The sequence below is a fragment of the Lepidochelys kempii genome, chromosome 2 (assembly GCF_965140265.1).
Source record: "Lepidochelys kempii isolate rLepKem1 chromosome 2, rLepKem1.hap2, whole genome shotgun sequence".
Taxonomy (NCBI): Eukaryota; Metazoa; Chordata; order Testudines; family Cheloniidae; genus Lepidochelys; species Lepidochelys kempii.
In genome coordinates, this window is record NC_133257.1 from 192,228,078 (window position 1) to 192,245,815 (window position 17,738).

A 17,738-nucleotide genomic window follows, 5' to 3' on the forward strand; every position below is an offset into this window, starting at 1 on the left:
AATGAGGAAGCCACTTAAATGGAAATTAAAAGAAACAGTCACAAGAGTAAAATCCCTGCAAGCTACATGGAAACTTTTAAAAAACATCATAACAGAGGCTCAAATTAAATGTATACATCAAATAAACAAATTAGTAGGTAGTACCAAAAAAATGCCGCTATGGCTAAACAACAAAGTAGAAGAGTTGGGTAGAGGTAAAAACGCATCCTTAAAAAATTAGAAGTCAAATCCTACTGAGGAAAATAGAAGGAGCATAAACTCTGGCAAATCAAGTACAAAAGCATAAATAGGCAGGCCAAAAAAGAATTTGAAGAACAACAAGCAAAAGACACAAAAACTAACAGCAAAAAAAAAAAGTGCATCAAAAGTAGGAAACCTGTCAAACAACCACTGGAGCCACTGGATGATCGAGGTGCTAAAGGAGCACTCAAGGAAGACAAGGCCATTGCAGTGAAGCTAAATGAATTATTTGCAACGGTCTTCACTGCAGAGGATGTGAGGGAGAGTCCCACACCTCAACCATTATTTTTAAATGACAAATCTGAGAAACTGTCCCAGATTGAGATGTTGAGAGAGGAGGTTTAGGAACAAATTGATAAATTAAACAGTAATAAGTCACGAAGACCAGATGGTATTTACCCAACAGTTCTGAAGGAACTCAAATATGAAACTGCAGAACTGATAACTAGTACATAACCTATCACTTAAATCAGGCTCTGTACCAGAGGACTGGAGGATAGCTAATGTAACGTCAGTTTTTTTAAAGGCTCCACAGGCGAGGTTGGCAACTATTGGCCAGTAAGCCTAACTTCAGGACCAGGCAAACGGGTTGAACCTATAGTAAAGAATAGAATTGGGGAAGAGTCAACATGGCTTTTGTAAAGGAAAATCATGCCTCACCCAGTGGTGCTGGAACAATTTTTATACTGGGGGTGCTGAAGGCAGAAACCATGTATTTGTGTTATTATTACCACTTCAAGCTAGGGAGTGTAGCAGCCCCTCCTAGTTCCAGCACCTGTGGCCTCACTAATCTATCAGAATTATTTGAGGAGTCAACAAATATGTAGGCTAGGGTGATCCAGAGGATATAGTGTAACTGAACTTTCAGAAAGCTTCTAACAAGGTCCTTCACCAAAGGCTTTTAAGCAAACCAAGCAGTCATGGGATAAGAGGAAAGGTCCTCTCATGGATCAGTGATTAAAAGACAGCAAACACAAGGTAGGAATAAATGGTCAGTTTTCCCAGTGGAGAGAGGTAAATAGGAGGGTCCCCTAGGGACCTGTACAAGGACCAGTGCCGCTTTTATAATATTCATAAATGATCTGGAAAGGGGGTAACCAGTGAAGTAGGAAAGTCTGCAGACGATACAAAATTACTCAAGATAATTAAGTCCAAAGCTGACTGGGAAGAGCTACAAAGGGATCTCACAAAACTGAGTGACTGGGAAATAATGGCAAATGAAATTCAGTGCTGATAAATGTAATGCACATTGGAAAACAATCTCAACTATACATACAAAATGATGGGGTCTAAATTATCTGTTACTATTCAAGAAAGAGATCTTTGTGTCATTGTGGATAGTTCTCTGAAAACACCCATCAATGTGCAGCAACAGTCAAAAAAGCTAACAGAACGTTAGAACCTTAGGAAAGAGATAGATAATAATACAGAGAATATCATAATGCTACTATATAAAGCCATGGTATGCCCACACCCTGAATACTGCATGCAGTTGTGGTCACCCCATCTCAAAAAATATATATTAGAATTGGGAAAGATTCAGAGAAGGGCAGCAAAAATGATAAGGGGTCTGCAGCAGTTTCCATGTGAGGAGAGATTAAAAAGATTGGGATTGTTCATCTTGGAAAAGAAATGACTAAGGGGGGATATGCTAGAGGTCTATAAAATCATGAATGGTGTGAAGAAAGTGAATAAGGAAATGTCATTTACCCCTTCACATAACACCAGAACCAGGGATCACCCAATGAAATTAGTAGGCAGCAGTCTGAAAACAAACAAAAGGAAGTATTTCTTCACACACCGTACAGTCAATCTATGGAACTGGTTGTCAGGGGATCTTGTGAAGGCCAAAACTATAAATGGGTTCAAAAAAGAATTACATAAGTTCATGGGGGATAGGACCATCAATGGCCATTAGTCACAATGCTCAGGGACACAACCCCATGCTCTGGGTGTTCCTCAGCCTCTGGTGGCCAGATGCTGGGACTGGACGACAGGGGATGGATCACTTGATAATTGCCTTGTTCTGTTCATTCCCTCTGAAACATCTAGAATTGACCGCTGTTAGAAAACAGGATACTAGGCTAGATGGACCATTGTTCTGACCCAGCATGGCCATTCTTATGTTCTTAATGTGGTCGAGTGAGGTGACATTTGAATCACATGTTTTTTAATTCATCTATGTGCTACTAATTCAACTGAGGATCAAAAATCTGATTTGTAATGAGAAGTCTCTGCAGCATCAGTAACACATATCAACTCGGACAAAGATGCACATCTATCAAGCAGCAGTAGCTTCTGTCCATTTGTATGGCTCAGAAACCTGAGCCACCACAGAGATGCAAATGCCCCTGCTGGACCCTTTTGACATGAAACAGTAATGATGTATTGAACGCATACAGTGGTTACATCATGTTATGAACAAAGATGTCACGTGTTAGACCAACCAGCCTCCAAGGTCTTCCCACGTGACAATGCTGTCTCAGGTGGCTTGGCCATCTGCTGTGTATGCTGGAGTCCATACCAGCCCACCAGCTTTATGTGTTTGATCCAATAAAAACTGGATAGTCTCACAAGTGGCTTCTGACCGTGCCCGCCTCAGCCTTAATATAGAACAGGCTGCAACACTGGCAGGAGACTGGGCTCTCTGGAAATGGGTGATCCAAAGTGTGCACACTACACTTCATGAGCAGGAGAATGACTGAATCACCCACACATACACCACGCAATAATATGAATGAGTGTTACCAATTTGCATATGATATCTTTTAGATACATACGCACCTTTTAAATATAGATTATGAAACAGTAGTACACTGAACTCGTCAGGCCAGCTGAGACTCACTGCTAGGTACCAGGCAGCCCCTTGCCCTCTAGCATTAGGCTGCTCTTAGGGTCACAAGGGCCTAAACAGATAAATAGTTAGGACTTGGAGTAGGAAGGAAACATTCAGGTCTTACACTTTAATTAAAAAGAAAAGGAGTACTTGTGGCACCTTAGAGACTAACAAATTTCTAAGGTGCCACAAGTACTCCTTTTCTTTTTGCGAATACAGACTAACACAGCTGCTACTCTGAAACTTTAATTAAAGTATCTCCTGTCAGACCTAGTGATCAACAAAGAAAAACACTCATTAAACCTTCCACATAAATGCAAACAGCTGTAAAATTCCAATAGAAATATGAGAGCCTCTATGAAGGCATGAAGTAGGGCGGGGTTCTCAACGTTTTCCTTTCTGAGGCCCCCTCTGACAAGCTATACAAACTCCACAGCCAAGCTGTGCCACAACTACTGCTTTTAGGCATATTATAATCAGGGCCGGTGTTAGGGGGTAGCAAGGAGGGCAATTGCCGGGGACCCCTCACACCATAAGGGGCACTGCGAAGCTAAGTTGTTCAGGCTCTGGGTGGTGGGTCTCAGGTCCCCGAGCTGCAGTCCCGTGTGGTGGGACTTCAGCTTTCTGCCCTGAGCCCTAGTGAGTCTGATGCCAGCCATGCTTGGCAGAACCCCAGAAACCTGCTCATGGCTCCCCATTGGGCCCCGGACCCCTGGTTGAGAACCACTGAAGTAGGGATTATACCAGAGTTACAGTGAAGCCTTGCTAAAGAAGTAGTACTCCTGAACCATTCACCTCAAACCTAAACCTATCATAAATCTAGTAGAAAAGAATAAATAGTCATTTCATCCACTTGAGGCTCCTCAGACCTTGCAATTTCTGCTAGTTTGGGTTTAAGAAATGTTTTGCTTCATCATACTTTGGTAAGGAAGATAATTTACCAGTATCTGGAGTTCTCCAAAGGTAATGGCTCTGCAGGGGACACACACAATGCCTCACATGTCCAGGACCAATTTAAAGCAATGGGGGTGGAGGAAGGAGTGCACACAGTGACTCCTGGAAGCAAATTCTCCAACAGAAGATGTAGAGGATTAGTACCTCTTACAGTTCATAGATCCTCTTTTGCCAGTAACAGTAGCCATGGAACTATCTATTCTCTCCTTTCTCAATGCTGCTCACTTCAGGTTTTAGTCTACATAGTCTTTGTACTTAGTTTAGTTAGATAACGTTAAGATCAGTTGGTACTTTTGGAGCTTTCTAAAAATAAATGTTACTGCTTCTTGTTCTCGTGTCTCTTATAATTCCAAAATAGTGGATCTGGGGAAGGCAGGTTTGTGTATTTACTGATAAGATGTCATAACAGATCAGCATGCAAATTGTTTGAAGTGAAGGGCACTTCCTCTGAGATTACTTAAAACTGCATGGCCTTTACCACCTGGGACAGAGATAAATGTGAAATGAGTCCTAATGTCAGCCTATTCTACCATATGGATTTGCACAGCCACTTCTGTGAAGGCAAAAATATATTTTTCAATTTAATTCATGTTTTTGCTGCTGAAAATACAGCCACTTCAGCCCCAAACATTCAAATTTCAATCATGCAAAGTGCTTTCATTTACTGTGAGTTGCTCATGCCATATTCAAGAATACATGAAGACACTGCCCAAAACACACAACTTTTTCTGTTGGCCAATCTTCATTAGGACTGTCTCAGTCACGGAAACATCCAAACATTACCAAAACAAAATAAGAGCAGACTATGAGCAGACTGCTTCAGATATGAATTCATAAGAGTTAGTCCGATTTATTTTGTAAGTTTTGCATATGTCCAAAATAGAAATAAACTCTTCCATGAAGGTTGTCTCAGTTATCTCTCAAATGGAGACAGGAGTCTTTGGAAGAGTTAACTGATCAACATTGTTTAGAATGCTCAAATTATATTTTTCAGAGTTGTTCTTCAGCATCACAACTTGAATGCCCTATTCCTGCAGACTTTATGCACATGGCTAACTTTACACATGAATGGTCCTAGCAAAGTCACGCCTATCATGATCAGATTATCATAAAGTTAAGCATCTAAGAAGTACAGTAACAAAACATTAGATTGTAATCTGTTCAGCATACGTACCCTGTCTTCTTCTGCATTTAGAAAACACCTGGCACTACAGCAACATAAATAAATACTTATATTGTTAAAAATAATTTTATCTAGGGTGAGATGTCATTTCCAGCTTCTCACTGTTAAGATGGTGCTAATTTATTCCAGCAAGAAATGTTGCCATTTTTTGTAGTGCAATGTCACCCTCCAATTGCAAAAACTGACTTTAGTTTTCTCACAAATGAGCAATTCTTTCGAGGTAAAATAGCAAAATGCTTTGCTTTGGCAAAACTATAATGTTTCACTAATAGTCAAGATATCTTTGTGGGTCTCTAACTCTCTGCAGGCTTCCACACAAATGCAGTATAACCACAAGTTTGTAATGGAAAGTTGCCTTAAAAATGCTGGAAACTAATTTGGCACATGTAAAAATCAGAAAACAAAATGGTCATGCCTTATATAAAAAGTAAACTTATAAATAGTTTACCAAAGGTTAATAAATGATTAATAGATGTTATAAGCATGTTACAGATATGAGTAGCATACATTATAGAAGCCTGAAAGCACATCAGCAGAAGGTGTAACAGATGGTTATAAACAACATATTGACCCGTGGAACTGTATAACAATTGATTAACTATCTATTAAAGCATTTATCAATCATTTTTAAATCTTTATAAACTATTTATAAATGTACCCTTAATATACAGTGTAACTACTAAAACCCACTTCCCTGCCCCTTTCTGTTGGGAAAACTGCCTGAAAGGGCTCTCTCTCTTAGTCCTGGAAAAAGATAAAAAAAAATACCTGGGTTTAAAATGAATAGGACTCTTTCAATTCCCTGTTAACCTAATTACTATAACATAATAACCAACAAATGTATCATTTATTGGAAATGTGACCTACCAAAATGGCTACTGTACAATGTGCACTTTAATATTTCTGAAAAATATGAAAAAGAACTCTGCTATTACTGACACTAGTTGAAGTGACTGAAATATTGCTGCATGCACCTAGCTCTTGGAACTGTAAACGTTCCAGGTATCAGGGGGCTCCCCAACACACTCCGATGAGCCTTGATATCTCTTCTACACAATAAGCAAGTGTCCAAATTTTTCAGAAATCAGAAATTCTATTAGCTGAATATTCTCATCAAATATGGCTAGGTGATGCACTATCAGTATCTTCAACAAGAAATACTACATATGTGCTGACCACAGTTGGATTACCAACACTAATGTTATCTTTTGAGCCAATATCCAAGTCATCACGGAAAATTTGATTCCTCACATAGGTTAGGTTACTGAGTGGTTCCAAGCTTAAGGAAAAGAGCCTATTTCTGGATGAAAAAATTATCCAATTGAGGTGTCAGACATGAAGCAACCAGTATCAAGTCCAATGGACACACAAAATTCTAGATTATAGGGAAAAGATACTTTTTAAAGTCCCAGTCTGTAAAATTGTCAGAGTGATGAGAATATAGTTTTATACAACAAGAAATTTCATCCAATGATATTAGACATGCACCCAAATTTGATTTCACATGCAGAGCTGTTAACATTCCTTGGAAGTGTTAAGTCTGTGATATTTTGTGATCCTATTGAAATTATAAAATAAATTGATGAAAATGTGTCCATTTTCAGGTAGAGACAAAATTAAGATTGTTGAGACTAAATAAAAAAAATTGTTATCAATTACAAGTACAGTAGCCATGGTAGCTTTCACTTTACGATTTCTATAGTCATTACCTCTCCTTTCTTATTAGACAAGCAGGCATCCAATTTTATCATCAAAAACAGAAAAAGTCTTCTGTATTTTCTGCTGGTTTAGCTACCAGCTTCTCTTAGGTCCTCTCCAACAATCTAACTGAGTCTTTATGATGGTACCCTGACTACAACACTAAAGTGACTGGCATGGTATAAAAACTTAGATAGATTAGACAAACCCTGGGAAAAGTCACCTGAAGGGGACAGATCCATAAAAGAAAAGCAGGAATTCTGAAATGTTCTTACCTTGTTCTTATCTTTCCCAGCTTGATTGCTTTAAAGGCCATTTATAATTGGACAGAGCATTACCGAGTTAGATACCACAGCAATTGAACTGTATCATTTTTGGGGATCTCTCTCTTTGCATTTTATAACAATTTTTAAATATTCAAGTAAATAAAGATAATATTTTCATGAAGGTCACTGAGCATGGAATGGAAATGCATTATGAGTGGTGCAAATTTTAATAGACCTCCTCAAGAAAGATCTTGTGGACCACATTATTTTCCTTTTTTGTCAGAAGTAAGCAGTTTTGGTACACTGGAGAAAAGGAAAACTGTTATGGTGGATATACGCCTTCTCACTGCGTCCTCTCAATTACATGAATGTACAAACGACATTTTATACAGAAGGGATAAAATTCACCCCTGTTCAATTAGCACAAGACCCTATATACCACTTAAGCTTCATATAAGTTGTAACTGGCATTTAAGTAATGGATAGAGTGAATTTAACCCTAGATGTATCAGGATTTTAGTAATCCATTTGATAGAGTTCTTTTTACTGTTTGAGAAGTACTTAGATACTATGGACAGGAGGGATATATATGGAAGATAGACAGAAAATTTAACTTATAAAATCAGTTAAAACTGGCTTGATTAAGCCCACCATAACATAGACTGAAATCTTACTGAAGAAGCCTACACAATAATGTATTGAGTTGGAAAGACGGTATCTAGTGGAGTGCCAGGTTCAGCGTCAGCCAATTTAGCACCATCAGTGAAGATAGGGTAAAGAGTGTATTAATGAAATTTGCAGGTAATACTAAATTGGGAGGTAATGGGGCACCAAAGAAAACAAAAACAAAAAAAATTAGAAATATGGGCCAATTTTTTTCCCAAATACATTGAGTCAACACGCTATATAAGATGCTTACTTACAATTCTTCTCCTTGTTTTGCCTTCTTGTCTGAAACTAGATAGACTGTTCCAAAGCTTCCTCTGCCAAGTTTCTGCTGAAGAACATATCTTCTTGCAATCAAGGTTTCAGAGCAAGTGGAAATAGGTGCGGAACCACTGACATGTTTAACAGCCTCTTGGAATTTCAGCATTGCTCCATGTAACAGAGATCACATTCATTTATCTATAACGTATCTTTCATATTCAAGTCTCCTTAGTAATGCTCCTATTCTTCCAGTGATGTTCACAGAACAACACCTAAAACAGAAAAATAGATAAGATTTTATGTAATACTCTAAAGTTTTATCAAGATATTCAGGTTGCTAATTAAAATACCACACCTCAAGCTATCATCTCGTCACATATCAAAAGCTCAGGGCCAATCAGCTGGAGGGGGGGGGCAGGAGAGCCATTCCTGAGCATGGAATGGAAATGCATTATGAGTGGTGCAAATTTTAATAGACCTCCTCAAGAAAGATCTTGTGGACCACATTATTTTCCTTTTTTGTCAGAAGTAAGCAGTTTTGGTACACTGGAGAAAAGGAAAACTGTTATGGTGGATATACGCCTTCTCACTGCGTCCTCTCAATTACATGAATGTACAAACGACATTTTATACAGAAGGGATAAAATTCACCCCTGTTCAATTAGCACAAGACCCTATATACCACTTGGCCTGGGCCTTAAGCTCAAAGGGGGACTCAATTTAGACACTTGTTAATTTTCTGGTATTTGATAACTTTCGTAAATTGTTTTTATGCGCATCCCTATCGGATGAAAATGTGACACACTCTCTCAGCTTAGAGCTGCAAATTTAAGCAAATAAGAGATGTGATTTGGTAATAGACATAATTTTTTTGTTAACTGATATAGATTTTGTCATATTAAAGAGTTTAAAATGTTCATAAATATTAATAAATATATATTGGTTCTGATGGCACAAGATTAGACCTTGATGAACGTGTACTCTCAGATCACCTGATTATATAAACAAACCACTACTACTGGCTGATGCTGGATCAAGTGCATGTTGAAAGGTACAGAATTGTTACATTTTACTGTTTTTATAGTTTTACATCTAGTTGACTAAGGAATTATTTATGAGTGAAAATTCCTCATTATTATCTTCATATGCTAGCTAAAAGAGGTGACTGGTTGGTTGGTTGAGCCCTAGCTTGGTAGTTTGGCCATCATCATAGGATTTCGTAGGCTATAGGCCCAGATTCAAGGTGAAAATTTGTAAGGATAATCTTGTACAGTGAGTTTTGTGAGGACACGTTTGAAATTTTTGGACATTATCCCTCTGTCTATATCCGTGTCTGTGTTTACTATTGTAAGCAGAGTCAGGATGAGCTCCACCCTGACATCTGGTGGTGAGGCGGGGCAAGTTGTGGAAAAGAACTTCAGGGACTGATCTCATTTGCATAGGCAAACCCACCCCGCCTAGAATGAGGCCATAGCTGCCCAAATGCTCACTTTGGCTGCTGCAGGATCCCCAGTGTCTCTGTTATTGGGGCAGGAAGAATAAATTGTTATTACCCTGATTATGGGAATCAAGGACAGTGGAACTGACTTGGCCTTTTGTTATGATGGAGGGACTCGCCATCAACTAAGTAGCACTCGCTAGGCAAGGGACATGGGTTCCAAAACTCTGTGAATTGAGAGAGGCTGGGGACAGGTATTAATACTTTGTGGCATGGGCCCCCTGGTGAGGGCCTTACATGCTAATTGCACTTCCTCCTCTCTCCACTGTGGAATATCAGAGCTAATTTTGATTCCATTAGGAGTCTAGTTACAGGCTGCTGAGCTGAATTCCCTTTGCGCTAATGGTGTACCAGCACTGAGGCTCCCCTACTACAAGCTGAAATCACAAAAGAGCTAAACTTACAAAGAGCTGAAATCACTGAGTGTTGTGTTAAGTAGTGGGGGAGCCTGAAGATATATGGTGGAGAAGTTTGCGGGACGGCGAGCAGAGCGGTTGGTGGAGCAGAGCAGTTTGCGGGAAGGCGAGCGGAGCGGCTGGTGGAGCAGAGCACTTTGTTGGATGCCTACAGCAGCCCATGGGGAGCCCCCCCCATGGAGAGGTGGGGCCATCAGCTTTGGACCACGTAAGGTGCCCTTACTCTCTCTCCCCACCCCCAATCTCCACCCAGGTTGGGAAGTAAAACTCTGCAGATAAACTTTTGAGCTCTGGGGCTGCCCTGACCAGAGACAGAGACTTTTGGGTCGTTGGACTTTTGGGACTTTGGGTGATTTGGGTTGCTGGACTCAAGAACCAAAGGGAAAGGACATGCCCCAATTTGCTTGGGGTGGGTTTTTTTGCTCATGGGTTGTGTTATGAATCCTGGTGGTGGTGTTTCCCCAACATAATGCCACATTGTTTCTCTCTGTTATTAAAAGGCTTTTTGCTACACTCAGACTATGTGCTTGCGAGAGGGGAAGTATTGCCTCTTGGAGGCGCCCAGCGGGGGTGGTATATATTTGTCCCAGGTCACTGGGTGGGGGCTCGAGCCGGTTTTGCATTGTGTTATTGGAATGGAACCCCTAGATACTGAACCCAGCCCTTGTTGCTGCCAACTCTGACAGGCAGAAGGGTTACACTATATATATATATATGTCATCCCTTTGTCTTCAGCTCAGCCTGTTATATTATACCTTGCATGCTTGAGTTTTGATTCAGTGATAAGGATAATAATCTGTCTGTTTCATTTTGTGTTCTTAATTAGTATTCCTTCATTTTACCTCTTTTCAGCATTTGTGTACCATTCGGCATTTGTGTACATGTTTACAGTAGAAGATTTCAAGTGTAGATAAGCTACTTATTTGCAGCAGAATACTTCAAGTGTGGATAGGCTACATATTGACTAGATAGATCACTATGAAGAGGGGATTTGAAAGTGGTGCAAGCAACAGATGGCAAAAACAACTGAGTGAAGCAGCAGCTAACAGCTCAAAGCGAATAACTTTATTCCTCAAACCACTGGAAAACACACCTTACCCAACAAACAATGCTACAAATAATGAAAACTCTACAACTGCAACATATGATATTTCGATGCCAATACCTGAACATGTCAAGAAGTAGTCAAGAAGGAGATGTGCCAACAGTAACAGTTGCAGCAGAAGATTCTGTGTACAATCAAGAAACTCAACAGCAACAGGAAGATGCAGAACTTAAGCAGCAAGAGCATTTCATGAGTATTACAGGTTTGACTGTGACTGACATTGGAATTATTGACAAGAGCAGTGCTGCCCAAATGCAATCTTTTCTTCAAATTAATTGTTTTGAAATTCCAAGTAACATTCCATGAGATGCTGATAATCATGCTTTCCCTACTCATCTGCTGACAAAAACTCTTCCAGATAGTGAGACCTGCACAAGAGACTGGTTATGCTGGAGTACGGAAAAACAATCTCTGTACAGTGCACCCTGCTTCATTTTGAACAAAAGTGCTGCAAATGCATCAGTTCTCTCTGATCAATCAGGATGGAGCATCAACAGAGGTTGGAGGAAGTTGAAAAACTAAATACCATCACATGAGAGTTCAACGTCACACAAAGAAAAAAACGGCTACACACCTCCTGTAACTACTGTTCTTCGAGATGTGTTGCTCAGATCCATTCCAATTAGGTATGCGCGCACCACCATGAGGAGGACCCAGTGGTCCGAGGTTATTTGGGACCATGCACAGTAGAAGTAGGACGAACGATTCAAAAAGGGCAGGAAAGGATCCGGGGATAAGTCTGGTACGCCGTCCTCGGGCATCGCTTCAAAAGGCCTCGGGCCTGAGATTCAACAGACAATGCAGGACCTGCCCTTTGATAGAGCAGGCCTGTTCGCGAAACAGACAGACTCTAGGACTTCATGGTTGCTCTCAAGTCCTTTAGGCTATGCAGCCTAGAGTCTGTCTGTCGCGAACAGGCCTGCTCTATCAAAGGGCAGGTCCTGCATTGTCTGTTGAATCTCAGGCCTGAGGCTTGTAACCAAGATGTGCGCCTCATGGCAATTCCTGAGGACAAGGTACATGCTGCCGAGTCCACAGCATCCAGTGAGGCCTGTAAAGAGGTCCGTGCCACTGCCTTGCTCTCCTCTACTATACCCCCAAACTCCTCCCTGGACTCAGGTGGCACAAGCTCCTTGAACTTGAGCATGGAGTTCCAGGAATTGAAGTTATATCGACTCAGGATTGCCTGCTGGTTGGCAATCCTGAGCTGGAGCCCTCCCGTGGAATACACCTTGCGGCCAAATAAGTCCAGTCACTTGGCCTCTTTGGATTTGGGTGCTGGGGCCTGCTGCCCCTGCCTTTCTTTCTCATTCATGGCCTCAACCACCAGAGAGCAGGGCTGTGGGTGCTTGAAGAGATATTTGTACTCCTTCCAGGGCACAAAGTACTTTCTCTCCACACCCTTGGCTGTAGGGGGGATGGAGGCTGGAGTCTGCCAGATAGTCTTAGCATTGGCCCGAATAGTTTTGATGGGGGAAGGACAACCCTCGACGGACCTTCCAGGGCCAAAATGTCTACCACCTGGTCCTCTGACTCTACCACCTCCTTGGCCTGCAGGCCCATGTTGCGCACCACCCTGCGCAGAAGGTACTGGTGGGTGCGGCTGTCTATAAGAGGTGGCCTGGATATGGAAGTGCCTGTGACGGCCTCGTCTGGGGAGAACGACGAAGAGGCCAAGGGAGGAATAGGGTCCTCCTGACCCTCCTGTTCATCAGGAGCCCGATGACCTGCTTCGCTATCCGCCTCAGGAACCAGAGTTGTAATCAGTTCTGAAGCAGTGCGGGGGCCAAATGACTGAGGCCTCAGGCACCCTCAGTTCAGAGGTGGCCAACCGGGAGCTTTTAGACCAGGGGTTCCCAAACTTGGTTCGCGGCTTGTTCAGGGTAAGCCCCTGGCGGGCCATGAGATGCTTTGTTTACCTGAGCATCCACAGGTTCGGCCGCTCGCAGCTCCCAGTGGCCAGGAACAGCGAACCGCAGCTGCTGGGAGAGGCCGTACCTGCAGACGCTTAGGCCAACAAAACGTCCTGTGGCCTGCCAGGAACCCCTGCTTTAGACTGTGCACCCTGGGCCTGGTGGTACACCCACGGGGTCCAAAATGGCCACTGAGCTGGTCCCTGCCACTGCGCCAGCCATGGCCCTCCCCTCACTTCAGGCCATCTACGGCTTGACCAGTGCTGGTCCCGCTCCGAGTACCTAGACCCTGCCTCCGAGCCCAAGGAATGGGATCGGGACCGTGAGGGTCAGGATGGTGCCAAGCAGAGCTGAGCCAGCGAGCAGTGCTGCTGCGAAACTGGGGAGTGGTGCCGAGAAGCTAGGTATCGGTGCCACAAGGCTGGGGAGTGGTGCCACGACCTAGAACCTTACTGTGACCTGGAGCTACACAGGGACTGTGAGCGATGCCGGGACCAGTACCCAGCCCGGGATCTGCTCCTCGAAGGCGACAGGTGTGCAGATTGGCGTCATGATTGAGAGTGCTGGCGCGATCTGGAGCAGTGCCATGAGTTCGACCGGTGTTGCGAGTACGACCGGTGCCATCATGAGGAGCAGTACCGGGACTCCGAGCGGTGCTGGGGCTCGACCAACAGTGCCAACAGCCAGATCATCACTGGTTTGCCCCAAGACGGTGCCATACACTGTGGTACCGGAGACTTGGCGCGTATCATAGGCAAGCTCGGTGCTGTTATGGAGATGGGGTCCCTCACGGCCGCAAAGGTGTCCGGAGTGGATGGCAGCTGTACTTCCTCAATACTGTGGGTTGGGGAGTCCAATGGCACTGGACTCGATGGCTCCCCTTGTGGGGCTGAAGTCAATGGTGCCACTTCCACAGGCTTTGGCCCTGGGTACTCCTCTCTGGGATGCGCCCCATTGGCCACCTCCAGGAGTGTGGGTCTCTGGGACAGAGAGCCACTCCTCCCTTGCTTCCAGTGCTGCTTCTGCACTGGGGAGTGGGAGCGATGCTGGGTTGATGCCGCCGGTTTCAGCGCCAGGGAGCGGCAGTGCCGCGGGTCTCTGCCATAGTCCATCTGCAGTGCTGCTTCTACCACTGCCGCCAGGCCACTGCGCATCAAAGAACTTGGTGCCAGGTCCTGCCGCGCCAAAGGAAGCTGAAGTCTAAGTGCTGCCTCCATAAGGAGTTGCTTAAGGTGAAAGTCATGCTCCTTTTTGGTCCCAGGACGAAACTCCTTGCAAATCCTGCACCTATCAGCTTCGTGAGCCTCCCCCAGACACTTCAGACAAGAACCGTGGGGGTCCCCACTCGCTGGCATAGGCTTGGAGCAGGACTTGCAAGACTTGAATCCTTGGGCATGAAAGCCCTCCCAAGAAAAAGCAGTCGGGATGCAGGGTAAACCCCCCAGCCCAACTGCTACTAACTACAACAAAAATAAACTACAAGAACTAAAGAAAATTTATAACAACTATAAAGCAAGCTAGGGAAACTCACTAAGCAAGACACCACAGTTCCAACGACCATCTCAGGTGGTAGGAAGGCACTGAGGGGGCGCCGGGTTGGCAGGGTCATATATTGAGCACCATGATGGTGCCACTCAGGGTGGCTCCACAGCTGACCCGATGGGTGCTACTAGGGGAAAAACTTTCCGACAGCTGTGCATGCAGTGCGCACACACCTAATTGGAATCAATATGAGCAATCATTCGACGAAGAAACTATGTTGCCTGGAAATCACCCAGTAGAGCAGCATCAGCTGAAAGTTCAGTTGAGAATTTACTCTTGACTGAATTCTCTACAGAAACTAACTGGAAAAAGCTTCTTGAGTGCATCCTGAATGTCATCCTTTTTCTTTCTGAGCAGGGATTGGCTTTCTTTGGTTCCAGTCAACGTATTGGTGATCCATGCAAAATGGAAACTTTCTAGGCATAGTTGAACTCCTCAGCAAATATGATCCACATTTATCAGAGCATGTTAAACGTGCTCAAGAACTGCAAGAGAGTCAAAAGTGCATGCAAGTCCACTATCTCTCCACACGCATACAAAATGAGATTATTGAGCCATGTGGATCATTCATACAAACAACAATTCTTGATGATATTCAAAAGGCCAAGTATTTTTCAGTCATTGTTGATGCCACTCCAGATTGTTCTCACAAGGAACAGACTACTATGGTTATTCGATATGTTAAGATTGTAGACAGGTCAAAAATTTAAATTGAAGAAAGGTTTATTTTGTCTGATAATTTCAAGAGAAAAACTGGAAAAGAAATTGCTGCTCGAGTACTAGCAATGCTAGAAGGTTTTAAGTTAGATTTTCAAGTCTGCATTTGTCAAGCCTATCACAATAGATCTAACATGGCTGGGAAGTACAAAGGTGTACAAGCAGTTCTGCTTGAGCATAATTCAAACTGTATTTTCCCCAGCTGTGGAAACCACACACTAAACATTGCAAGTGTTGACTGTACTGAATCATGCAAGAAGGCAATTACATACTTTGGAACTGTTCAGCAAATGTACAATCTCTTCAGTAGCAGTCCACAAAGGTGGGAAATTCTGAAGCAATTTCTTCCTGTTTCACTGCATGGGATGTCCAAAATTAGATGGTCTGCACAGATTGATGGTGTTCAACCAGTTGCACAGCATCTGAACTCAGTGAGAAAGGCTTTAAATGAGCTTGAATCTCTCAATATCACTGCCCAGGCTCAAACTGAACTTCAGTCTATTCAGAAGCAGGTGTCCAAATTTGAATGCATTCTGATGTCATCTTTGTGGATAGAAAAGGAGTACTTGTGGCACCTTAAAGACTAACCAATTTATTTGAGCATAAGCTTTCGTGAGCTACAGATGAAGTGAGCTGTAGCTATCCGATGAAGTGAGCTATAGCTCACGAAAGCTTATGCTCAAATAAATTGGTTAGTCTCTAAGGTGCCACAAGTACTCCTTTTCTTTTTGCGAACACAGACTAACACGGCTGTTACTCTGAAACCTATCTTTGTGGATGAAGCTACTTACAATGATCCACCAAATTAATCTGGTAATTGAAGCACACAATGCTACCCTTGATGTTAAGAGGGATAACATTGAAAGTCTTATCAATGACATTCAACAGATTCATGAACAATGGTATGTGATCCTGACTGAGTCCAAATTAGTAGCACAGAATATTGGCATTTCATCTGAGATCTCCACCAATTGCAATTTACCTACTGAATCCAATGCCGAGCAGCATTATAGGATCAATGTCTTCCTTGTCATCATTGACTCTATTCAGTCAGGTCTTACACATCAATTTGAGTCACTGTGACTAATGTGTACCCTTTCTGGATTTCTTTGGTAGTTCAACAGACTGAGTAATGAAGATATACTTTCTGCAGCTGAACAATTTCAGCAACAGTACAACAAAGAAATATCAAAAGATCTCAGTGACAAGGTCATCTTCCTCAAATAAATATACTCCACAAACTTTAAATTGGATTGCAAGCCAAAGGAATTGCTACAAGAAATACTCAAACTTGAACTCTCTGGGGTGTTTCCTAATATCATAATTGTGTATTTTTGTCAGTTTGCCTGCATCAGTGGCTTCATGTGAAAATACCTTCAAGTGAAGCAGGTAAACAACTATCACCATTCAACTATGGGACAAGAGCATTTGAATGGGCTTGCCATGCTTAATATCAGTTGTGACACTGCAGAAAAGCTTGATTTTTCCTCAATAATTAGAGCATTGGCCCGTAAAACAGCTAGAAAAGCATTTATTAAATTAAAAAATATTCATATTATGTCTCACTCTTTTTTTTGGTGCCTTATTTTGTTTTCATGTATTGTCATTTTTTATTTTTATTATGGCTAGGGGCCTTAAAAGATGGAAGTGGCTTGGGTTTCCTTGGACCTCTGAGGGGGACTGGAAAAGCTAAGCAGGATGATTAGTGGTCAGTGTTTTGGTCGGAGACTTCAACGGCAAGCACCAAGTACCTTAGAAGTGGTGGTGTCAGTTTCATCCATGCCAATCTGCCCACTGAGTTTCCTAGAACGCAGTTTATCTACTCCAGAAAAAAGACAGAGAAATGAACCTGCCAGGATTTAGATCTCTTTCTAGAGTGCCCTTCCTTATAGGGTGTCCCCACACTTAGACGGAGTACAGTATAACCTGCCAAGAGCGACCACTCATGGGAGTTAGCAAAAGTGGTCTCTTGTAAGAGGTAGTCTCTCTTCAGAGGTTTGCACAGCAGAGAGCCATAGTGTTCTGTGGCCTTTGCAAGTATTCACTTGTGACAGCTAGTCTCTCTTCAGACGTGGTCTCTAAGGCTGTGTCTACACTACAGCTTAGGTTGGCATAATTTATGTTGCTCAAGGTGGTGAATAAGTCACCCTCCTGAGCGACATAAGTTACACCAACGTAAGCGCCGGTGTGGACATCGCTATGTCAGCAGAAGAGCTTCTCCTGCAGACATAGCTACTGCTACTCTTTGGGGCCGAAGTAGTTAAGCCAACTGGAGCCTGTCTCCCGTTGGCTTAGAGCAGCTACATTAGAGAGTTTACAGCGGTGCAGCTGCGTTACTGTAATCTCTAGTGTAGCTGTGCCTTAGGGCAGATTTTACTGTACTTCTTGTTTATATAGCCAAGCAAGCAACTAGATTTGGTGGCTAGGCCATGTGTTCATGACA

General features: G+C 42.8%; 1 protein-coding gene across 12 annotated transcripts in view; it reads right to left on the minus strand.

Moving 5' to 3' along the window:
• The window catches only part of NEK11 (NIMA related kinase 11), a 199,655-nt gene that overhangs the window by 163,870 nt on the left and 18,047 nt on the right, over positions 1-17,738 (minus strand). For 10 of the 12 annotated variants that reach the window (XM_073333276.1, XM_073333277.1, XM_073333268.1 and 7 more), the window contains one exon: positions 8,101-8,376. In XM_073333276.1, the coding sequence (XP_073189377.1) occupies positions 8,101-8,270 (170 nt within the window). In that variant the 5' untranslated portion in view covers positions 8,271-8,376. Of the gene's footprint in view, positions 1-8,100; positions 8,377-10,006; positions 10,409-17,738 lie in introns of those variants that run through there. The other 2 variants (XM_073333275.1, XM_073333280.1) reach the window with 2 other exon arrangements.